This window comes from Antennarius striatus, chromosome 12 (assembly GCF_040054535.1).
Source record: "Antennarius striatus isolate MH-2024 chromosome 12, ASM4005453v1, whole genome shotgun sequence".
NCBI classification, from domain to species: Eukaryota; Metazoa; Chordata; class Actinopteri; order Lophiiformes; family Antennariidae; genus Antennarius; species Antennarius striatus.
This window is the reverse complement of record NC_090787.1, coordinates 7,187,624-7,214,016: the sequence shown is the minus strand read 5'-3', so window position 1 is coordinate 7,214,016 and position 26,393 is coordinate 7,187,624. Positions and strand designations below refer to the sequence as shown.

The window sequence follows — 26,393 nt, the reverse complement described above, 5'->3', positions numbered from 1 at the left end:
CATCTTTATTTCTCTGCACACCTGTCCAGTGTCATTTGGGCTATGCCTTAGAGTATAAAAAAGCAATTTAAATTTAATTTCCATCGTATTTTTTTTTCTTCAGCTCAAAATGCAGTACATACTCACATTTGGCTTAATTGATTTGTAACTGTATGGTTTGTTGTTGTCGCCATGTGTGCCTCTAGCGACACAAGACAACCTGTTCTCGACTTTTATCTGTGCATAAATTTACTTCTTTTTTTTTTTTAATTTGGCCCTCAATTTTATTGAGACAGAAGGATAATTTTGCATGCACAAATGAGCTACACAGCCCTGCCAGAATGAGTCAAATGATCTGTTTATAAGATGCCATCATGAGGCAGCAGCCATGCGGTTCTTTTGGTGCACTGTGGTGCTTTTCACACACTTTTAAGAGTTAGATGTGAGACGCCGAGTGGAACCGGAAAAGTTCATAATGGTTTAAGTGTGTGAATGTTACTCAGTCATAGAAAAACATGATTAATGGAGGAAATAAGCTTCTCCATGACTGCTCACATTCAAACAGGCCTTGATGTTTTGAGTGCATATTAATTAACATATGCACAAGCATGAACCTCCGATGCCTTCTGTGTACTTATAAAACATACCAAACACAAGTGCAATCTTTGCCAGATATGTGCAGCACGTTATTAGTCACACGATGGTGACTGCTTAAGGCAACAGCTCAAACACTGCAGTCCTCCCACACACATATACACACACACGCACTTCAAGCAGTTTTGTTTGACAAGGTTACACTATTCTATGTGTAAATCCTAACACTCAGCTCTTGGATCGACACAATGACAGCTGTATGAGCACATTCTTCAGCGAGCTACAATGAAAAGAAGGTCTTATGCTGCTGCCATCCAATCAGAAATTAGTACAAACTCACAATATAATTTGATGTTGAAAGATGTTCACCTTGATGCAACAGATTTAGACACGCTGGGATTGGGATACCTGAAACCAGCTATCAAGTATACAGTTTGATTTCCTCTAACTGCTATCTAATCCCCAACCAAAATCCAGAGTTACTGCTTTTTTATTAAAATTATATTTTTTTACAGGCTACAGCGTGACAAAAAATTAATGCCCTACTTTCTACATTCTCATCTGAAATCTTCATCTGGGCATTTCACTCACTGCTTTTTCTCTTTCTCTTTCCTAGCCCCCCCCCCCCCCCCCCTTCTCTTTATATCTCTTTCCCTGTGTCTTTTAGTAGCTGCTTTGTAAACTGTACGATTGACAAATGGTGAGTCACAATGTGGGAAGATAAATCAGCCCAAGTTTGTAATGCAGCCAAAAAAATCTATCTCTTTCCATCCTCCTTCTCTCCTCCTCTCGTTGCAGGCATCTTTGCATTCACCCTCGCGTTCACACGTATGCACACCTACTTCAAATCGCCTGCTCACTCTTTGAGGCAAGCATCCTTTCCAAAACAGCCTGCAACAACCCCTTCCAACCCCTCGCTTGTTTCATTTTTTTTTTCCTCACCCACAGGCAGGCTCTGAATGTACGGTTACACATAAATCTCAAAAGCAACTCTGAGCTTTTCACAGTGTCATACAGTATGTTACAGTCTCTGTAAAGTTGCAGGCGGTACTGCTGAAGAGATTAGAATGCTGTTGTAATGAGGATTGACTCATTCACCCTAGGAACCAGAAATGTTCAGAACAGCCAGAGAGCCAATATCCTATTTAGATGGAGAGAAATACGAGGGAAGGAGTGAGGGGTGAGGAACAAAATTGAGTGAAAACAGGTCATATTTACACAGGTGGGTGTCACCCCAACATGTGAAGAGAGAAGCTTACTGCAACAGACATTCCCATCTCCAACAGCTATGTGAGGATCATGGACAAGAGGTGTACTATGCTTTGGAGACGATACCACAGACTTTTATTTGGTATTCATGGAGAGACACGGTGCCGTGATGGAAAATGACTGGCAGAAAAGCTAATTCAGGAAACAGGAGGTTAAGAAGAAACAAGTAGATCAATATTTACATGCGCCATGGTTCTCCTGTGTTATGTGCTCACAATCATCATCTTCAATGTCTTCAGTCAACTACATAGCAGAGCACAAAAATTTCCATTGAGAAAAAAATTCACTCTCACTTTGAACACAGTTCATTTTCTCACCGATGCTGTCCACCTGCGTCCATCCCAACCACCACCACCCCCCTATTCTCTCTTATGAGTTTCATGTTTCTTCATCTCACTGTTTCACAGCCTGACACCGTAAAATCTTTTTATCTTTTGTTGGAAATTTGTTTCTCCCTGACCTGCCCTTTTTATCATTCATCTTCATCTTTATCTTCCAGAGGGCCAGAAGAGCAGATGAAATAGCCACCTATCAGGACAATCATGAGATAAGGAAGCGTGGAGAAACTGCAGCAATCGCTAAGTGTTTGTGCAAATCTGCACTCTGCTCTGAAGCATGAGCACCATAAAAGATGGTCTGTTTTCAAGTCACGAATATCACTTATTCAGAAGGCAGCACATGCTTTAGTCTCAAGTACACAGATGGTAAAGAGAGGAGTACAGGGTTGTAGAGCATGTTTAAGTCTGTAATGTAAAATGTTATAAAAACTATACATATATGAAAACTGTTTTAGAATGCTGAGTAATTTAACCTGGCCACAAGAGTCGATTTTTTTTTTGCCAGACTGTCTTTATTGCTTATTGGCAGACAAACCATAACTAATATAAAAGAAACATATTTCACTCACATTTGATCTTCAGCACAGGCTGTAAAATCCAGAATCAAGTCCAGTCATCACGCTCCCCTGGTGGCCTACCTTCCTTCAGTCGTGGTCCAGGTGGCAGACACCCTCTCTAACTTGTATGAATAGGCTTCAAGCTTTATTTTTGTGGTCTAAGCTATTCCTTAGCTAGAGTTGCCATGGAGCTCTAGCTAGCATGATGGACATCCCATGATAACCTGAATTTATCTCCGCTCCTCTTCTCCTTCCCTACATATTTTTGTCTAATTAATGCAGTTACCAAGAAACACAACTATTATTATTAGTAGTAGTAGTACTGATAGCAGTATTAATCTGATATTATATTGTTATTCAATTGTACAGTTTGTTAATAAAGACACTACCATTTGTAATCGTAGTGCAGCTGTTGCTCTCTGTACGCAGTCACATACAGACACATATAAGCTCAGCCGTTGGCAGATCTTTTCCATTAGGTGTCATGTATTTCTAACAGCATGAGCTCTGGCGAGCGTCACAGACAGCTTTCTCACCACGGTTCAGCCCGAGAACGGCACAGCAGTTAGCAGTCCTGACAACCTGACCAGCGCAGAAAAACACAGCAGATAGAGGAAGGCTCAGAATATTTAATTATTATACTGAAAATCAAAAAAACAGCATGACACAGACAGCAGTACCTTGACATACAAGAAACTCGTCATACAAGTTTTTTGAGTTATGAACCATCGCTTTGTCCATATTTTTGCTCAATATACAAGCGAGTCATTCTTCAGACACCACCCTCCAGTTGGCAGATGGATACAACATCAGCTGAGACTGAAACCTGTTCTCGTTCACGGAGTAAAGACTTAACTTGTGTGCTCTCACAACTTTTACATTTCTTTTCATACTTTATCCTTGTTTACAAACTTTATATACAGTGGTAACGTGTTAATTGCGGTAGTTAGATTCTGAAAATAACCCGCAATCAGAAAAATCTGCCAGGTATGATAATAAAATTGATAATTTATAGTATTTGGGGCTTTTTTACAAGGCTAGAAGGGATTAAGATGATTTTAGTAATTTTAAATGGGGAAATTTCCCTTGGGTTAAGAGTTTGACTTATGAGCTCAGTCATAAAACAAATTACACTCATATCTCAAGACACTACTGTATTCTCACTTGCTAATAATATGACCAATGTCACTCTGTTACGCAGCAACAACCAGTATGGCAGAAAGCCAAAAAAACATTGCCGCTGGCTCCAAGGAGGAAGAGTTAATTCCACAGAGGGAAGCAACCTCTAATGTGGAAGTAGGTTGATCACAAAAACAATATTTCAAACAAACCACACTAAAATGTAAGAATCCCGTCACAAATTACAGGAGGGCAGTTCAGTAAAATGAGGATATACATACATTTGTCCATTCAAATCAAATGCATTTTTTAACTAACCATCTCACTCATCAACCATGTTAAACCAAATGTTCTATTAGTCATAGCTACTAACAAAAGAGCATTGTCAAGTCAGAGGTTTTGAAGAGCAAGGTTTAATATTCAAAATATTTAAATTATTTTAAATATATGAATAAATTGTTTTATATTTAAAGGTGTGTTGTGAAATCACACGGGTAGATTTCAGGATATGACATTTATTTATAATGCCATGATTTGCATTTTAAGATTGTAAAATCTCACCCAGTACATGGCAAGGTTTTAGACCGTCTCATCTCTATCTCCTGCCATTCCTTTTCCTTCTACAAAGGTAATGAAAAACTTTATTCAATTGTAACACCTGTAGTCCAGCTGGTCAGATCATTGAAACACACACAGGTTTGACCTGACTATTAATTTTTTTTAAACCCAAACAGTAAAAGTCCTCTTGTCTTTACAAGCAGATGTCTAGACAAAAAAGCAGGACAGCTCAGTGGATGACTGCTCGATCCCCCAGCCATGAGGTGAGGAATCAAATTAACAAGGGAGGCAGCTGGCACTAGTAAGCCCTTTGGCTGGAGTCTGTTGTTGATGATAGACGGGATGAATTAATGAGATGTGATGGGCTATGCTGCACTGTTTCACCTTGTTGCACTGCGATGACAATCGCAGCACTGCTTCTCTGCTCACCAAGGACTAATCTTTTGTATACTCTTCAACTAGACTGTGACAAGCAACATTGTATGTTGGAGGGTATGTCCTTGGAAAATAAACTGAAGGATCATCTGCTGTTTTGATATCTATTTTTGATACCTATTTGTCATCTTTGTGACTAAGTAAACATAAAAAAGGGTCACTTGAACATCCTGTACCTGAGCATTCACATTTAGATAGGTGTCAATATTGTAGAAATGGAGTATTGGTTCATTTACTGTGACTGTAAACCAATAGCTGCTGTGTATGGTTTCCAATAAGTAATTTCTATGCAATAAATGAAACAGATGGTCAAGTGTATCGAGGTTGTCCATGTGAAACGTCTTAACGTTTCCATGACAACGTCACAAAACCAGACTGGAATATAAGATCCTCTCAAATAACACTGAACAGGCTGTCTGTAAACTAGCAACAAATTATACACCTTAGAGTCCCACATTCTCTGATTGCAATTTATCAAGTTGAAGAACACAAAATGAATATGCAACAGCAAAACCTGCAGGCCTTGACTTATGAAAGCACAAGGTGTTGGATCCTTTGTGCCCTCCATTGTAAATGATTTGAGAAACACAAATTTGCTATTGATCAGGAATTTGCAATGTTGGTTTGAAGTGAGCCTCTGTTCTGTTTCATGACATGTATTTTATATGGAAATTGACACACACAGTGCTTTGATGTATTCAAATTTATGGAATTGCATTTGACAGATACCCTGGTTGAAATGTCCTTTTCAGAGACTCTAGTCAATAAACTTTGGCTGCTTCATTACACATTACATCAGAAGAAAAATTCACTAAACCCAGAAGGTGCTCTTGCTCACTGATTTGGCTCACTATAAATTACACAATACATCCAATGACAATTTATGGCTTGATGCCTATTACAGTCAGATATGCTGACTCACAATCATCTTCAGTTATTTTTTTATAACATCACAGTGTAATGTCAATTAAATCTTACATCGCTCTCTTCCAGGGGCGGCAGTAGCTCAGTCCACTAGGTCTTGGGTGAAAGTACTGTATATATACATATATAAAAGTCATATAACACATTAAACTTGTAATTTTTGTGCAAACAACATGACAAAAATATGAACATTTTGATCCTCTTAAAATGTAAAAATGTTTTGGGCGTATCACAAATCAATACAATGTATAGCAGATGCTGATGATTCTAGGCATTGTTATTCGTATTACATCTTAACTTATCAATACCATCTCTTGTCCATGCCATTGTTATGCAAACTGTTTTCCACGTGATATCACCATATGATTCTGCGTCCCTAATGAGTCAGACTCTAAATCAACTAAATAAATGCATTCCTTGTAAATGAGTTTGTTTGATGAGGGCCAGGTGTACTGAAATGAGCAAACCAAAAGATTGCAGGCAAAACTGTCAAAAAGTTCAACAAAAAGACCATGTGACGTCAGCAGCCCATCCTCCACCTTGAGCTGATTCAGACAAAATCCTCAAAACGCTTTAGGCCTTTATAGTGTTGGTAATCACCAACTGCCCTATCAAAGGAACATAACCCAAACTCGCCCATGTTTTTGGTGACAAAAAGAAAAAACATTTTAAAAGAAGTTGGCACACAATTCCACCACCTGCTGTAAGCAGTATGTTTAAATTCAGCAACCTCACCATTTGTGACAAAAACATATACATTTAACAAAAATCAACCACTCCTGTCACAGTGGTGTGCTCCGTCCCTTTCACCTCCCTATAAAATGATCACCAAAACGGTGACACCAGGTGGGAATCTTTTAAAAGATTTATTATAGAAGATGTATTACATGCATTTGTTTGACTTGAATTTAAATAAATAATTAAAGATCAGGTACTTTGTGTGTCTTTTTTAAGCCAAATAAAATGCACATACAGTATATGCTAATAAAAAACTGGCACAAAGTGAAAACAATTGTGAAGCATAGCTGGCATAGCAGCATTCAAATGTTCAAGTTGGGCCATGTAGAACAAACAGCTGTTTGGGGAGGTGCTGGCCATATGGATCAAAAATAAACTAGAATATACTAGATGAAAATTAACACATTTTAGTGTTAAGGGCAGGCTGGCTTTACCACATTCCCTTCCTACACTCTGACTCCAACGAAGTGAGTTGTGCATTATGTAACATGTCAACATATGATGACACAGTGGCAAATCTACAAGGTCTGTGCAAACACAGAAACACCACCAAATGCCATATCATATAATTCAAAGAGACATGTAATCTGGTCTAATTAAACATTTAAAGATTACATGTACCATTGCACTGGCAGCACAGCTAATTACATTTCTTTGCTGTTCGTGATAACGCCATGACGGCCATGCAGTCAGACCAGGGCTACATTTAATTAATTCCCACTAAAATAAAACTAATTTAAACAATGATATTGTGACAAACAGCATAAATATTAAAATTATACAAATAAATTGGATTGAATAACAGAGTTTTCCCCAAAGACAGAACTGTATGATATTTAAACCTCAGCTGAGGGCATCATAAAAATAGCATGCTACGGGCTTACTGGGTAGGGTTAGTTCTAAAAGTCTACTGACATTAGCTGTCAACATTCATTTATGTGAAACAACGCATGCGACATGTGGAGCTGTCACATGCATGACCAAAGTCACAACAACGGAGTGAAACACCATGAACGCCATCAGAGACAAAAAAAACCCATATCTAAAAATGATTGTTTAAGATCTGTCTTGGTACCTGTGGTGGAAAAATGATCACTGCTGCCTTCTGGTCAGAAAACTCAGAAAGCATAATTACAGTATGTATTATACATATGACAATACTAATATTTAGTTGCATACCATACATCATAGGTAGGGCTTTTAGCAGCAATACTATTTTTTTTTAAATCTGCAAGGATTCACAAATAAGCAAAAGAAAAATTTTGCACACACACACACATATTATTAAATTAAAGATGTAATAAAACTTTCCACATATTTATCAATTGTTCGCTGATTGTATTTCTCAAATGTATTATATTCACAGGGAATTAAGTGGGATTCATTCATTTTCTGCCGCTTCATCTGAATTAGCGGGTCACGGAGAGCTAGAGCCTCTCTCAGGTGGCATAGGGCTTGAGGTGGGAGACACTCCGGGCACAACGCCAGTGCACCACAGAGCCACTGACAAACATGCCAACTCCGCACAGATCTTATTCAGCCAGTCCGACAGCCTTGTTGTTGTCAATGAGTTGACGCCTGAGTAAGCTAACGAGTTTGCACCATTTGATCCAAACTTATAACAGGGCCTATATATTATGATGACAGACGGCCTCGGCTCATTTAATCATATCACAAACATTTGAATTCATGCAGAGCAGTACTTAGCACTGACCTGTGGAGAGCAACTACCAGATGCTACCAGCTGATTACATCCCGGTGATGTATTGTAATTGTCAGTGTTTGTGTGTTCGTCCGTCCGTCTGTCCGTCCACCTATCTTCACAACCGTTACAGATAGAAAGATGACAGAAAAAGCACGCAATTCGGGCGGCAAAGGGGATGAAAATGAGATGCTGACCTTTTGTAGATAACAAGATAGTTTGTCATTCTATCGCGGAATTCATTATTCGCGTGTGGTTCCTGGAACATATTAACCGCGAGGAACGACGGCGCACTGGATACCTTTTTGAGATACACATCTCTGAAACCTGATGAGATATAATCACTACACAAAAAGCAACATTTTCAGGAAGCCAGAGGCACAAAAATGTGGAAGTCAGGGTAAAATGTTGAATTCAGGGGTGTATGAAGTTTATATGAGGAGAGTTAATTACAAATAAACACCCAATATTGTTGAAATCTTCTTCGGTTACACATTATTATTGGGAAAATATATACCATATATTTATTGTTCACCATTTGTTCATGGATATATAAATTTATCAACGTGGATGTCTTAATTGTGGTTCTATGTGGAATGATGCTGACAAATGACAGATGTGAGGTTATTCTGCAACAGTCTGGAGCTGGTCGAAGAAATCTAGCCGATAGATCTGCTGTGCGTAATTGCAGGTTGACAATGTGCCTCAATCCAATTAGAGGCTGCAGCTGGTTCATGGACCTGCTGTTAATCAGCTGAGAGGGAAATGCTCTCATATGGCATAGTGGATGCGAAGATGGTGTTTACGTTTCATCTTGTTTGCTTGGTTGATGAAGTGAGATTTAAAATACCAATTTTGATTCTGATTTCTGTGAAGTTAATTATCATTTCTTCTGTGATTCCCTTCTCTGTGTATGATTGGTACAAGTCAGCGCATCTTATCCGCAAGTGTTCTCTGACTTGAGAGATAAATGGAAAACGTGACTATGATACTGTATAGTATATCGACAGTGATAGCAATGTATTATTTGGCAATGAATGGTCTGTAAATGGCTACCATTGGTATTTCGTAAGTGCTGCTATTAATAGGCAGCTGACCTTTCATACCTCAGTTCCCTCTCCATTCCTTACAGATTGGATGGACAAGAGGGCAAACAGTGAATACCAGAAGGATACAACGGAGAAGGATGAAGAATTGCTTTGAGTGAATTCATAATGCAAAACCTTACTTCAAATATAACCCCAAATATAATATCTGCACATCAGAAGGAATGACAAGATGACAGATTAGCATGAAATTAAATGTTTGCAGTCCTATATGTGCAAGGTTATATGGAACATAAATGCTAACAGGAAGACATTTTCCACAATATGAACACATTGAGTGTCCTATTTTGCATCACAATAAAAGATAATGAGTCTCTTCTCCTCCAGTTGCCATACAGTGGCTAAAGATGATATAAAAGTCATTTTTTTCCAAATCTGTTTTTAATACCACTACTAAAAATGAATGACACATCAAGGAGAACATCCACCAGCCAAGGGCAGTGCATTATTCAGTTTGAGAGTAAATCAAAGGCTTTATATTACATCACAAAAACAAAGTCTTTTGTAATTCTGGATGCTCGAGAAAGTAAACAGTTGGAAAATATGATGGGTCCTTCACGGACACACATTGGTCTGATGGATTTAGAGCAATTAAAGTGAAACAATCACAAATGAAAGCAATCAATCCTGATTGTTCTGACAGTAATTGAAGCAATATGACAATAAGAGTTCAGAAATGCATGTGTATATTGAATCTTGTCATTGTTTTTCTCCATAAACATGTTATCTAACTTTTTCTCCCTCCTATTCAAAAGTGAATAACAGTTGTGTGTGTGTGTGTGTGTGTGTGTGTGTGTGTGTGTGTGTGTGTGTGTGTGTGTGTGTGTGTGTGTGTGTGTGTGTGTGTGTGTGTGTGTGTGTGTGTGTGTGTGTGTGTGTGTGTGTGTGTGTGTGTGTTGTTGTTGTTCATAAGATGAGCTGTGGCCAGGAGAAGTGAACTGGATAAATCACATCAACATACTCGCAAGACGGCGATGGATTCAACTAAAGGGGGAGGGTTTTTTGTTCTGACAGAATATACTGGAAGATAGAAAAGCAAAATAGAAAAAACATCCTAAGTGACAAGAGAAAAAAGGAAAAGGAAAATTTGTCTTTTTCCGTATCATAGAAAAGGAAAATCTAATCAGACAGCCATCCAATCCACAGTGAGCAGTATTAACAGAGAATGTAGAGAGGTTGAGGACAAATTTACTGAGGGATGGACAAAAAGACGTGAGATAAGAGCAGTACGGTGGATTTAGGTTATAGGTGCCTACGTGTTAAGGAAACATGATATCCATGATAGTAGGATGATAAATAAAATAAATGAGATTTCATAGTGAGGAAAAAAGATGAACCAACGTGGAACAAAATTAAAGAATATCCATGGTCAATTAGGACACGCCAACACATGTTCATGTGACCTAATTTTTGCACAAAAAAAAAAAGCTTTGCATTATATTAAAATGGTAAAAGAACCACACCATTAGTTACAAGCAGCAATCATCTCCCCTTTGTGTTTTACAGAATATCAGTAAAAGCATGTTATGTTGGGTAGCCAAAGAAATAGGAACCGTGAAAGAAATAAACTTTGGAAAATTAAACATGTTGGTTTGATTACATATTTGAGTTAAGGAAAGAAAATGTTAAGTAATTTAAATATTAAGAGTCAACTTCATGTGGGTTTCACAATTATTTCTGCATGGTTGGTCTTTGGGAGCTTTCAATGCCCCTTTTTCCCTTTATGACAGCAGACACGATAAATGACTGAGTTAAAAATAAATATAAAGATTAATCAACAATTAACTGCTGTATTTTAATATAGGTTTACAGTCACTGCACCTGAACTGCTATATCCATATTACTTTTCTCCTTCGGTGCACGGTGTAGGGGTGGATGCCAGAACTATTAACTTCACCATCGCTCACCCTATAAGGGTAAAGTAAGGATTGAGTGCAGTCAGTGCCTGGTCTTCAGCAGCTTAATCTTGGTGCTTCATTCCTTTTCTGTCCCACCACCCAAACAGCTCGTCTAACCTTTGGCGCCAGTAAAAACTACCATTACTCTGGTTTACAAATAGAGGGCTGCAAATCATATTACAACTAATTCGATAAACACCAAGTGAGTTGCTGGGTGGGACTGTACCTGTCCAGATGGGATAATGTGTGTGCGTTCACATCCTTGGCATAGGTTGTGTTATTGAGCTCGAGTTTGGAAGCAGAGTTTCTATTAACAGTGGTGAGATATATAATTAGAGAGCAGCGCATGCAAAACACCCACTGCTCTTGATCCGGGCAGCATCTGATTGTGGCGCTGTCCATCGTTTGTCAAAGCGAAGCAAAAAGAAATCATTATGTTTTCAACCTGTTTGCACAGTCAGCAGCACCAGTGGCACAGTGTGACAACACTGAATGCTTAATTGATGACTGTCTGGTATGGTATTGTTTGTCTGACTGGTACTGAAGGCTGTCCTGTCACCACGCACACACACATGCACGCACGCACCAAGATCTGTGAGGGACTGTAAGAGTAGCTGTGTGTTTGCACAGTGACTTCCTGTTGTCCACTATTTCTTGCTGCTGGTCACTGAGTTAAAACATAAGGCTCCTGACGAGAGAATTTATCCCAAAAATTAAAGTCTCCTTCAGTTTTGGATATGTGATCATTCATTTTCTTATTTCCAGGAAGAAATTAAATGTAAGTACTCTTGTGTGTACATTCTTAAATGTAAAAATTCTAGTCACCTTGGCAACATAAAACAAACCAGAAAATATTGATAAATGTATGAGAATGTGAAAAAGTGAAGCTGGTGGTGATTTATAGTGTCACTGCTAGAGTTACACATGATACATGTTGATTGTCCTGTGTGTGTTGCCGAGCCTGTTTCCGAGCTTCATCAAGTTTTTCCACTTGTCGTTTTTTTTCTTTCTCCGACCTGATTGGATGTTATGAGAAGTGAATGTTGGTCTCAATTCTATTCCCTGAATGCTGTCCTGAAGCTATATCCATTTTTGATTTTGTTTTTATTTTTAATTTTAATTTTATATACTGGTTTGATCCCCGAAGGGAAATTAAGAACGCCCGCTTTACCGCTGAGCCCCATTGCGCCTAAAAATGCTCCTAAAAATACAAGCCAACACCAATATAAGACACGTGCTGCACATCAGCGTGTTTAAATTTGTGCACAAGTGTCCTCACAGTATTGAAACAGCTAGACACGGACGCACACCGTGAGCAAACACACAGGTTTGGACACAAAGACATGCATGAACAAACATACATACGAGCATGCCTGTTGTATGCTTTTCCTGCAATATTTGCTGTCATTGAACTATATTTCAGTTTATCTCTAATAGAATGAAAGGCAGAGAAAGGAGTGTTCGAGGAGTCTACTGCAGACAGCCTCATTGCCAACCCACTGCACCAACCCTGACAACATTGTCACTATGCATCTTTCACCATAGCAGCACCTGTCCTACTGTGATTGTCAAAGCTGTTTCTATTAAATATTAAATATGGGACATTTAATCACATTTGATCAACATTGGAGAAAAAGTCACTATGTCTATGTACTGTACCTTTTGTGCTCCACAAAATACAATAACATGATTTGGCATCATACTGGATTTGTCAAACTTGAAGAAAAAAGGATTTGCTGCTGTTTAAAGGACCCTCCACCTCCCCATTGCTACCCAATCCTCAAAGATCAATCAGCTGCCACCACCGCTGTCTGCAAAATTGGGAAATACAGTATATCATGCTTCTGCCAGTCTTAGACACCAAACACGCGACAGACTAAACATCGCATACACATATTTACAAAACAAATACAAAAACAATGTGATTGAATGACGTAAAATCTGCTGGTATTCCCTAAGTAGCAGTTTTCATTTATTTATCATCTCGTCTTCGGCCGCTTATCCGACATATGGGTCACTTTTTATGCTGGAGCCTATCCTAGCTGGCGATAGACAAGAGATGGGGTACACCCCAGATGAGACGCCAGCTCATCGCATGGCTGCAAACAAACAACCACTCAGAAACGCACTCATACCAACTGACAGTTTTGGATAGAACATTTCACCCAAACTGCATGCTTTCAGAGGTGAGAGGAATCCAGAGAACCCGGACAGAACCCATGCCACACGGGAAGGGCATGCGAACTCCACACGGAAAGGGACTGAACCCAAAACCTTCTTGCTCTGAGGTAACAGCACTACTCACTGTGCCAAAGTCCACTTGTTTGAAGCTTTAAAGCGAGGATTAACCTAATCAATTCTATCATGAAAGAAAGTTGATAATCCTTATGTCTGTTTGGAAAACATGTTTAGCTTCAATACAGATTCTAATCCGATAGATTCTGTCTCTGAGAAGTTGTTTGTAGTTCACTTCATGGCAAGTATCTTAGATGGAGCAGATATCCAAGATACAGTACAGTGCGTACATGAACACTTATCTGAAAAAACAACATCTTTGTCTTTTTGGTTGCATGTGTGAAATTGAAACATTTTTTGTAGCAAAAGCAAACAACAAATTTATATATTCTAACATACACAAGCACACATAACACACACACACACACACACACACACACACACACACACACACACACACACACACACACACACACACACACACACACACACACACACACACACACACACACACATATTCAAGCACACACACACACATGCCTACTCACCACACAGTTGTGAAACAAACCACCCACATAGACCCACATAACCGGAGACCTACACAAGATCAATAGCGCCATTTGAACGCTTAACTTTGAGCCACTGGAGATCAATATGGGCTTCTTAAGAGAAGAGAATTATTTTTTTTCAGCAATGTGTGTTGTAGCAGAAGGCAGCAACTATGCTGTCAGGCCGCAGACAAACCAAAAAGAAAAAGACAGTCAGCTTTGCGAGACAGAGTAAAATACAGTATGATATGTGTACAGTACTAATGCATTGTTAATGCAGAATGAAACCAGACCACAGGACTCACTATTTTAGCAATTAAGACGTACTAGAACTAGGAAACGCATGCTGTGACTCTCACTCAAAGAAATGAACATACAGGGGAAATGCATTTTAAAAACAACAGGTGAAAAAAAAAAACCCAAAGAGACCAGGAGAGCAGATGAAATGCAGACGTTCAAAGGCTTGAGAAGAATAAAACCTTCATACAGGCTGTGAAGGACAGACGAAGGGTGAATCGAATAAAAGAAAGGAGGGAGAAAAAAAGCATTCTCTAGACAGAGCAGGATGAGAAACAGCAAAACAGTGAAGTATTTGTATTTGAGAGCATGTAATTGAGAGAGGGAAAGAGGGAGGGGGAGAAAGAGAGAGGGAGAGAGAGTCACTGACAGGTCACAGGGGAGCAGAGGTGTGAGCAGAATGACAATACAGAAGCTAAGTCAGTCAAGGACTTCCATCCAGGTGAAATATCAGCCAAGCCTCAAAATCAGGCATTCATTAGGGAAATATAGAGAAGAGAGATGGATTAAGAGTGATTGAGAGATACAGGTTTTTAAACATCTAAATCTGCCTCAGCTAATCAGACAATCACGTCACATTTCTCTTTTCATCAGCTATTCCCTGTGACACCACTGTGCACCTCTGCCGTCCTCAGCATTCCACCTCCTTTTCCCCATTTCTTTGCCCCCTTTAAATGTTCAAAGAATGCCACATCTCCTTCTATTACTATCTCATCTCTGTTTCTCTGAGCAGAGAAATCGCCCTGCCTGTGCATCTATTACCTCAGCAGGGCCAGCAGTGCAGCTGCCGTATCAATAATTGTTTACTGCCTTGGCTGTTGGTTGCCTGAAGGCACACTGGGAACCCTGGGTATTTATGAGGGTGTAATCTCCTACCTGGGTTGCACTCACATGTCCGTTTCCATGCCTGTGACTGGGTGACCCTGGGGATAAACCACTGGATGGACAGTTCTGAGTTTGCAACATGACAACCAAATGACACGAAATGACAAGGGTGAACGAGGGATGAGATTTAGAGGATAAAGGCAGGGGGGGATGGTAAAGGATGGAGGCCACTTCTTGGAGATACAGTATACTGTAGCAAGGCCACCTGGTCGTGTAGGAGTAAATTCATTTTAGTAATAATGACATAGCCCATGGATTAATTAAAAGAAAAGAGATAAATAACCTAATGTTTGCTGTGTATTGTATTTCAGTGTTATTTTTCATAATGTACAATAATTAATGTCACAAAGGTCTTGCAATGTATTTTCACTACCTTAATAACACTATTCATTTACATAAGTATGGTTCTGTAGTGTGTCTCCAGAAAGAGGAATGGAGAACATGCCATGATGAGGGCTGAAGGATACATCCGTACACCGCCTGATCTGGAGCCGATGGACAGGATCTTTTGCACGGGGTCAAACGCCAAGGCGGTGGGCTGGTAAGGGAAACCATGACGCACCGTCTGTAAAGAAAGACACAAAAGCAGTATTTTAGTCAAGTACCAATAACATTTTAGGATTTTAGAGATAAGAATTGAAATTCATTTGAGAAAATCGCAGCTCTAATTCTAATTTCTGATCCCTATAATGTACTAGAGAGACATCACTGAAAAATAAGTTAATTATTTTTTAAAAACAAAAATAAAACATTTTCACAGGTACGAAAACATGTTTTTTCTTGTGATAGGATAATTATGTTTTGAAAGTGCAGATTCTGACTGAGCTCAAGGACTACATCCCATTCTCATCTCCAGTATGTCACATATGGAAGCACAGTTTCCTTCAGTTCCAAGGATGATGTTGAATCCCTTAAGAATTTATTGCTTGAGTGCAGCAAGAGACAAATCAGAATGAGAAAGTAGCAGGGTGGTCATGATGGGTCAAGCATAAAACATTCTCACGTTTTTAACATTTGATCCAATGTTAAAGCGGTTGTCTTTCAAAGTTAATGTTAGTTCCATACATACAGTTTGTAAGTTAAGACGTACTTAACAAGTACTTTTTGAGCCTTAACCTAATCAAATTGTGACAGTTTCAGAAAATGACTAGTTGTTTCAAAAAAAAAGACTGGAATTGAAAAAAAATTTTTTTAAATAAATGAATACAGTATATTGGTAAAACACAGCCTCACTAATATTTCTATTAGAACATCATTTTAACATTTATGAATACAGATCACGGTGAATGCATCAGAATTGGAATGAACTGAGAGATGTTTGAAATTCAAATACTTAAAAAGCGTTCCAAGGTCAATATTCTTATATTAATAAAACATGGCAAGTTCCCACTGTGAAATTAGAAAAGAGAAAGTGTAAGTTATGTCTGAGCTGCTTCTGCATTGAAATCAAAGTGAAATGAAGCGGCCTCAACATTCATATGCCAAGGACTGACTATGTAAAACGGCCCACTCCCACTCTGAGGTACATGCAGCTGTGTGCCATTAGTCATGTTTAATTTCCCTGAAGTGCCTCACAGTTATCTGTTCTGGTAAGACGTGGAGGACATGTGCATCACCATAGTTGAATAGAAATGGTACAAAAATGAAGTTCTGGCAAACCTCATGAGGAAAATTTTCTTCACACCCATCATGCCAGTCATTCCTGTCACTTGAGATAAATCTGTACTTAAATCTGGTCACATGTGTTCAATAGCAACATGCCTTCATTGTTTGCCTGAAATCTTGCTGCTGTTATTTTTCTAAGGTGATTCTCCTTGTACCTGTAGTTCTTTCATACTACCGTATCTCAAACACCATCCAGGATTCAATGGTATTACTATTTAAACAGTCTAAGCAGAGCCATCGGCCACCACCACCAGTGGCTGGACTTTGTGGGAGAAGTCGTCTGGCTGCTGCTAAGTGTCGATCCACAAAGTGCCAAAGACATTCTGATAGGCTAAAAATTCATATCATTTGTTGCAATATAAAATTATCTTTACTTCATGCACTTGTCTCACTGACCAAAATAGTACCACTATTTTCTGGCATAGTATATGATGAGAAATTACCCTTTTATGCCATTATATTATGCCATATATTAGAATAACACCTTTAGAATTATCAGATTGTCGTGTAAAAATCAATTACTTCCCAAAGGAGAAATTCTGTACCCATTTTTGTAAACCACTATATTAAAATGCATATTTCTTACTTTTTTTTTTTTTTAAAGAAATGACTTTGAACATGCCACAATACTATGCAAATTGCTTAAATGCCACATTATTGCTATCTATACAGTATTGAAAATGTTATTTCAATAGTGAATCGCTGGATGAGGGAGCAATGCCAGATACAGCAAGAGTGCAGTAATCCATATTAAAGTAGCACTCACCTACAACCTACACAGAGGTCTAATTAGCACCACTGAAAGCAGTGGCTGACAATGGAATGACTCACCCTGCTGGGCCTATAATTGGCTTATGCTGATATTCTTAAGTGACAGTGTAAAACCTGATATGATCCAAAATGTTGTAAACTACAATGCATGAAAATTAATAAATTATCTTTATGAGTCCATTTAAAAGTCATTGTGTCAAGCATGTACCACAAATATAATGCAACCTGTCAGGCAACCTTTAGGGACTTTTGATTATCACTGCTTTTATTTCATTTTTCCTGTAATCTGTCTACTTTTCTCAGTGTGGGACACTTATTTCAAGTAACAGAGGCATCTGTATCTTTAGACACAAACTGTCTTGTCCTTGTTCAAAGTGTCAAATTATTAGGAAATTGCGTAACACCAGCCCTGCAAAGTGTGTTAGTAATGGTTTACTATATGCAATATTATTTCATCATAGGTATTGTTGTAATTTTTAGTAATAATAATCATAATAATAATTAATCGTTTTTTAATCGTCAACATATATCATCATCATCAAATACAGTTTTAAAAAATATTTACTGTGATCATTTTCTGGTATTGCTTTGTAAATTTACAAGAATACAATGAGGAATCTAATATTTCTTCTAAATCAAAATGCAGCGAGAAACTAGGAAAAGAAAATAGTACCGAGTATGGGAACAGAGTCTGCCACGAGAATAACAGGCTCAATGTAATAAGTAAATTATAATTAACTCAACAGGTAGCAATACACTATTGTAATCTATTCAACAACAGCAATAATTGTTTCTGACCCCACAAAATAGAATTCATTGTTTCATAGGGAACACCAGTATCCATCAAGAAGATACAGCATTTCATTTGAAAGCAAATTCTTGAAAAAACAGGCAAAAAAATAAATAACAAATGACTTCAAAAAGAAAACCTCATATTCTGACTCCATGTAACCAGTAGTTTGTTTGTTCATAATATCACAACCCCTGTTGCCTGACCCACATCATCAGCAATACAAACACCTTTGTTTGGTAGCTGGAACTTTTGAAAGACGGGCTATGTGTTTTGACCAGTAATACAGAATGATCAGATGAAAGTGTATGGATCAGTGACGTGCGGTCAGGGGAGGCAGGGGAGGCACGGCCATCATAAAAGAAAAAAAAAGGAAAAACAGTTTGTGTGTTACAGTTTGTATGTATAAATAATTCTGCTATGAGATTTTAAAAAAATAACACACTCACTGTTGCTCATTAAATGGTGAATACGCTTCACTGTAGGTTAGTATGTTTTTAAACATCTTCATCTGATTATGATGAAGTCAGTGCCTCACCAGCCATGTACCTCACCGCACATCACTGGGGTGGATTAATCAAAGGTTACAAAACAGAATCAATAAGTAGTGATCAGAGTTAAGAGTGGAAACAACGGAGGCAAACTGGATCCTACTGTTTCTCTATGTGTGGGCATGTGCTACAAGTTTGCATGACTTATCCAGACACATTTATTCACATTTCTCTAGTTGTGAGACGTAATGTGTGTCTACGTATTGCATATTTTTGCAATGATGATAGTGCATGGCATGTTAATCTGTCAATATATTTAGAATATAGGGCAATGTGTGTGAGTGTACAATTCTATGGCATAGAAATTAACCTCCTGTGGAACATACAGTAGATCTGTCATTTGGCTAATACACAAAGCACAGTTCCATTGCTAGATTTAGGTCACTGAGTGACTTGAATACAAATGATGCAAGAAACAATATCTCTTTGTTTTAGTTCAGAGGTCAAATCAGCGAAGCAATGTGACTTTTTTGATTCAGCACATTTCTACAAAATCAAATCAGAATGGATTTGAAAATGCTGGATTTGTTATGATTAACGTGTTTGTAATCAGTTTCATTCACTGTTAATTATTTGACAGTCTAAGGTTTACAGAATGACAGAATGGGATCACAGAACATATGGTTCTCTCTTTGTCACTGTTTTAGTTTGTTGGTTTCTTTGTTTGTAATGAAACATTATCATGACATGTTTACAAAGATAGGTTATAGCTCAAGATATTATGATGCAGCAGGTCGTCATCTGGATCCAGAATGTTTCTGATGATAATTTACTGTTGCAGGATTGTGGCAATTGCAGATTGTAAGTCTACAAATGGTACTGAGCTACATCCTGATGTAAACTGTCAGTAGTGAAATATTTTTGTTCATGAATAATAATAATGTAACCCCAAATAATACTAGGAACATGTTTTCATGGTTATGGTGTCACCTTACGTATGATAGTTTATACACACACACACATACACACACACACACACACACACACACACACACACACACACACACACACACACACAGTAGTAAGGTGTCACTCTGTCCATATTTTTGTTCAACATGCGAACAAAAATTCAAATTACGAACAATGCTTGAAGAACTGATTATACTCATATCTCAAGGTACTACTGTAGAAATTATATATATACTGTATATATCTATATATATATAGATATATACTGTGTGTATATATATATATATATATATATATATATATATAATGTGATGTAATAAAATGGTATCTAATAAGAAAAACCATGTGACTTACATGCACAGTCATGCACAAAATAATTCACATATAATTTTCACTCATCATTTAAAAAAAAAAGCTGTAAAGAGGATTGTGGCCAGACACATAAATCATCACTTTCATCCTTCAGGTCATGCCACCAGGGTTCCTTTGGTTCCCTAGCCTAGCTCTGGTGCACTGTTGCTGGGATACGAGAGGACCACCCCCAATATATACAAACAGGAGAGTTAAGCTGTGGATGAACACATTTACTCTGGTGAATCTCAGAGCAGCTCATCTATATTTTAAGGCCAAAGCCATAAAGGCACTTTTCAGTTAGGGTGTGTATGCATCAAGAGTCAGTATGCCTGGATTCTGCCTACACACCAATGTTATTAATCTAAGTATTATGTTCTAAAATACAATAACAAAAAAATTGCATTAACAATTAAAAAAAGAAAAAAATAGTTTCTGACTCAGTCAAGATGTACCTTTAGAAAGTCAGCTATGCAGCAACAATTAACCTGATGCCAAGGACCTGTGTTATGACTGCCAGAAGCTGCATTACATCAACTCTTCTCTCCATCCACCCCTTCCCTCCCTTCTTCCACCAGTGTGTTGTTTTCTCTCCACCCATGTATAACCTTTGTGCACGCAAGCTAGGTATTCAATCAGATAGCCCCACACAGACATCCCACTCACCCAGCCCCACTCCCAAGAATAAAACCACCTCGTGCCACCCACTACCCTCTCCCTTCCACGCAGCCTTCAGCTGCAGAGCTGGTCTAGACCCCTAGTTCTAAAAATAGCACGCAGCACCATGTCTGCCACTGCCAGAAAATTGTGCAATGAACAACTATATCTCCAACCATCGATCGACAAAGTAAAATATGGCATTCGATTGTCAAATTTATGGCTTTATTATTATATTTCTGGTCTGTGTGCTTCAGTGATTTTAAAATGTTTATCTAAAACCATATAATCTATGACATTTATTGTTACCACATCTTGTGCATCATTCCTCTATAACCTGCATTTGTTTCTCGAATGGAAATGCCTGAAGGTTTATGAAAACGGCTTATGAGCAATGTCAAATACATAGATTTGATGAGCCCTAAGACAAACAAATCCTTTTGTGAACAGTCTACCTCTCTGCTTTCTTAATAGCATGAGACTGGTGAACAAAATGTCCAGGTAGCAGGCTGCATCCCTCCAACCAGCGCTAATTATCATTTTTTCCAATTAGGTTATATTAACTGAATTTTTTTATTGGCTTTTTTTTTTTTTTTTTGGTAATTTGGAAAAAAGCCCCAATGCTGGTGTAGTGAGTCATGGCTGTACTGAAAAACGAATACAGTAGTCCTCAACCTACAAACACAATTTGTTCCAGGAGGTTGTTCATAAGCGCCGCATGAACTCCGACTTCAGAGCAACCTGTTCACTTTGTCTTAAATTTGCTGAGTTATTTTGACATGACGTGTAATCTTAATCTATGGAGTGTTCATTTTACACTGCTCAGCGTTAGCAGCCGCAGAAAAGGGGAACTGCATTGGTCTGGCATGGTGGCGCGGTTGTTCGTATCTACGAACGTTCGTATGTCGGATGTTCGTTTCTCTAGAACTAACTGTAATGTGAGATCATATACGTGTTAGATGATCAGATTTGAAGACATCCATATCTCTTCATATCAGGACAATCCTGCAGATCATGCTTATTGTGTTTATACATTAAATGTCACAGAGGTTAATGTTAATGCAGGCTGAGAGAGAGAGAGAGAGAGAGAGAGAGAGAGAGAGAGAGAGAGAGAGAGAGAGAGAGAGAGAGAGAGAGAGAGAGAGAGAGAGAGCAAGCTGCTTTTGTTTTTTTCTCTTGTTAGTACACTGATTGTGGTGCAAACTCACAGCTTAAATGTCAAGTGGGCGAAAAATCTTTAAAAAAACAAGTTGTCTGATTTTGGGCACCTCAATAAAAAATCCTGCTGACGGGGGAATTCGACAGAACAGAGTTGGATAGAGAGAAGGGAAAACAGTAAAGTCATGTAAAGACTAAAATAGAACCACTAACGTTGGAGGAACAAACGACTCAGAGTGGTAAACTGAGAAACAACCATTGAGAAATAATATCACGCGTTCAAGGCATTTGAAAAAATAAATTAGAATTTAGATTCTGTGTTTTGATGCCACAGACAGATTCAGTGGATGTTAAATCGAGAGCTATGTTCATGTTGTGTGCTACATATATTACATGATGACTGCAGGAACCACTGCAAACATTCTTGAGCTGGAACGCATGATTAATGCACCATTCAAACTGTAAAGACGAGATGGTGCTTGGAATCATTTATTGACACAACAGCAAAATCGCTGGGGAAGCATCGGACAGATACAGCAAGAATAAGAGGCCACTTGTAACATGAGGTTGGAAGCAAGAGCTCTGACAAGTGATAAATAATGTACAGCGACAGTAGTAGCGTGGACAGCCAAGATACGAATCAGGATAGCACATGGACTGATGAAACACAAAAAAAGATGAATAACATATTTCTTATAGCTTTTAATCTCAGTAAAAATTCAGTACTTTTTACGATAATAGTGGCAAATTCTAAAATCGGAAGCTATAAAGCACTGACGGCTTAAGCTAATGAGGTTGTCATTTCTTCAGATAACTCCACTCCAATGAGCACACCGACACAATTTTGCTCCTTCACGAGTAAAGGAGACCATTTTCAACTTGACGAGGATAGAGAGACTTTGTCCCTCCAAACATATCTTTTTATATAACTGTGGATGTGCTCAATATTGATGTTTATATATGCGCTACCTTCAGTGTCACTTTCACTATTGACTCCTGGCTGGATACCCTCACACATCTAAAACCTGGGGCTTTTTAAAAGCTTTTTGTGATGTTGAAATAAGAATGTTGCAAAACTAAAAATCTCTGGTTATATTAACAGTTTTTGGGGATTCAAACAGAGACTCCTTTTGGTTTAAGCCAGCTGTGGGGTGTTGATGGTGTCCCGGGACTGTGTGCCAGATATGCTATCACAATTTAATTGGTGTTTTGAGGTTTGTACATTATTCTTTCCATGTACATAAAGAATGCCCATTTCAAACAATTTCTATAGGCCCTCATACTAGCATCTTTTACATTGACATGTAGAGATCTGGAGATAGACAGATGGCTTCAAACAATGAAATTGCTGATGTTAGGGGATATATAATGTCATGTTGTGTAAATAAGAGGAGGCAAGTAATGTACATGTTCATGTGAACAGAATGAATACAGAGAACCATTGTCTTCTATCCCCTGTCTGTACACATTTTTCATATCTTTCTTGATTTATGGCTACACAATAACACACAATGATGACAACAATAAAACCTCTTTCCTGAAGCATTGGATGTGTTTGTCAATGTTTGTGACCCATACATTAGTATGTGAACATATTGTTTGTTTTCCTCGTGCATACACATCATATCACATCATATAGCTCCTGTCCCTTAAGGCAAGATTTCAAAATAAGAGACAGCAAAGAGTAGCAAAAAGCAGACTATTACATCCAAATACATCAGTTCAAATTTAGAGACTTTTCACAGTCGGGGCACCCATCAGACAAACAAAGATACACGAGGCTTCCTCCTTCAGTGTTTGAAGTAAGATATTTTGAGGTTGCTCAAAAATTCCTTTGATCTAGTCCGGAGCAGCCTAAAATAAAAAAACAGGCAAATCTGAATGTGGGTAGGAGAGAATATGACTGGGGGAGGGGTGGGGGACAAGATGAGGGGTTCCTGTGTGTGAACAAGAGTTGAAACTCAGTTTTATACAACACAGCAAGATCCTATTATTCCTTATATATCTGACATCAGACAGCAGAACTGAAAGGGCTGGTAATGGAACCTGAAAAGGCGTACAACAGCTGTGGTAAGCAATATAAATTTCAATACATAGTTTTCAAATTGTACCCATTATTTAATTACCTTTTTATGGTAACATAAATTTAGCTTTCTGTATATGTAAACATATTTTTAAAATGAATGACCACATTGGGCCACTATACAGCCCCGATTTCAAAAAGTTAATGGTTTATCAAAAAAATCAACTATAACATATAGGCAAGGTTCACTGCTGTGTGCAGGATATCGCATGGGTTCAGAAGCGATTTGTTACATCATTAGCTGAAAGATCTTCCTGTTGCAGATTACTGCGTTTGATTATCGTTCTTCTATTACTCTCGTGTCTTAATAAATTGTTCAGTGTTTACACAAACAGTCGACAAAGCAATGCAAATATTATTTGATGAATGCAAGTGCAATTATCAATATTTCTCTGATCTCTTTTTGCTCCTCCGACATCAATAAATACTCGATTAATTCACTTTTAGAGGCATTAGGAAATCTCTTCCCCCTGTGTTAGTTATTATTGATAGTGTAATGAGCTGACAGTGATATCATCTTGGTTACGACTGCATACCATATATTGAAGTTTCTTAACCTAATGTCCACATGTCATATTGTCTGCACCATTCCCATCATATCATTTGATCCATCATACTCTCATCACCTGTTTGACTTCCGTCCTGCCATCAGACAGAAAATACAGGTCTAACCTGGCAATAATGACCAGAATATTGAACAAAACCATTTCAGACTAATAAACAGCCCCTACATGTCCACTTCCACCATTCTACCTTCTTCATAGCGCTATTCATTAATAAGAAGTATTTACCTTTCTTTTCACATGTTGCAGTACATTGATATAACATACTTTGCTGCAATGGACATTGACAATACTTGACATGTATCAGATGCTCAGCACAAGGGGTGCCAATCCCTCTCACCCTGCCAGCTCCATCCTCAAACTCCTTCCCTCAAAGAGGAGATTGCAGAGTCTTAAGTGCAGACATCTCACTTCAGAAACAGAAAATACCCTGAGGCTAGTAGATACTTGAACTCAGATACACACACACACACACACACACACACACACACACACACACACACACACACACACACACACACACACACTTTGGGAGTAGATAAATCACAACCTTCAGTTTAAAACAAATGGAGCAGTATAAGCACATTACTGTTTTTATCTTATAATGTGTTTTTCTTTTCATTAGTGACACATTTAGCCCTTGTTTTGATGTATATTTTATCAGTTCTATTTCATCTATTCTATCACTTTTTAAATCTTGCATTTTTGCCAGAGTTGCACAGGGGCAAATTATTACCAGTGTTGTTCACAGTGACGTAATGTAAATCTAATCTCATATCTTACTCATTAGATGCTATATGCTACTCTATTTTAAAAAAGTTAAAGCTAACTTTTTCAGACATTAATACTGATTGGGAAAGTACTATACTGTAGGTTAGTCTTTTACTCAAAATTGCCGCCACAGGAGAAAAACATGTATAAAACTGTGAGATTGAAGAAAACATTAAAGATGTAATCTGAACAACAAAAACAGAGCTAAAAGGTGCTAAAATGCACCGCTGATGATGATGATGATATTTCTATGTGTGCAGCAGGTTTAATATGTGAAAGTTGTTTTGGCATGGTGTTACCTTGTGCATGTGGAAGATAAATACTCTCACACACAGAGTGTTTCTGTAATTTGAGACAATCACATTTGACGTACAGTAAATTATTTATCATAAATTAACATGACGCAGTTTAAACAGCTTTAACGCTTTAAACTCAGATGAACTGAGTGGTGAGATGCAATTTGGCAGAATATGACCTGAAAATGAATAAGTACCAGCAAAACAAACTTGTTCCACTGACAGAAAATCTCCCACCCTGTTTCATCACAGAATGACTGTTTGAAATTTAAACAAAAGCATTTGATGAGAAATGCAAGAATGGTTTCTGGTGGGAAGACAAAATGTGAGATATTTTGATAATATTTTTCATGGATACGATTTCCAAACTTCTCCATGTTTTTTTTTTTTCAGTTTGGTTCAAAGTTTATGGGGTGTGAATCTTGATCATGCTGAAATCCGAAGGGGCAAGGCATTTCCATTTCCTGACCGAGTCTGAGACTGATCTAATAAGGTCTGTCTTCATGGGCATGCTACATGACACATGCATGTATAAACACACACACACACACACAAAGGTAGGATGCGTGTGAAAGCAAAGCGCCTGGATAAGCTACCCCTAACCCTAAACCTAACCCTCCTCCACTGACTGTCATGAACTCGTTTC

At 38.2% G+C, this 26,393-nt stretch overlaps 1 protein-coding gene across 1 annotated transcript in view; it reads right to left on the bottom strand.

The window, feature by feature from the left end:
* stxbp5l (syntaxin binding protein 5L) overlaps positions 1–26,393 on the bottom strand; it is a 110,838-nt gene that overhangs the window by 74,015 nt on the left and 10,430 nt on the right. Inside the window, exon 2 of the mRNA XM_068329410.1 lies at positions 15,650–15,747. Within this exon, the coding sequence (XP_068185511.1) occupies positions 15,650–15,747 (98 nt within the window). The remainder of the gene's footprint in view (positions 1–15,649; positions 15,748–26,393) is intronic.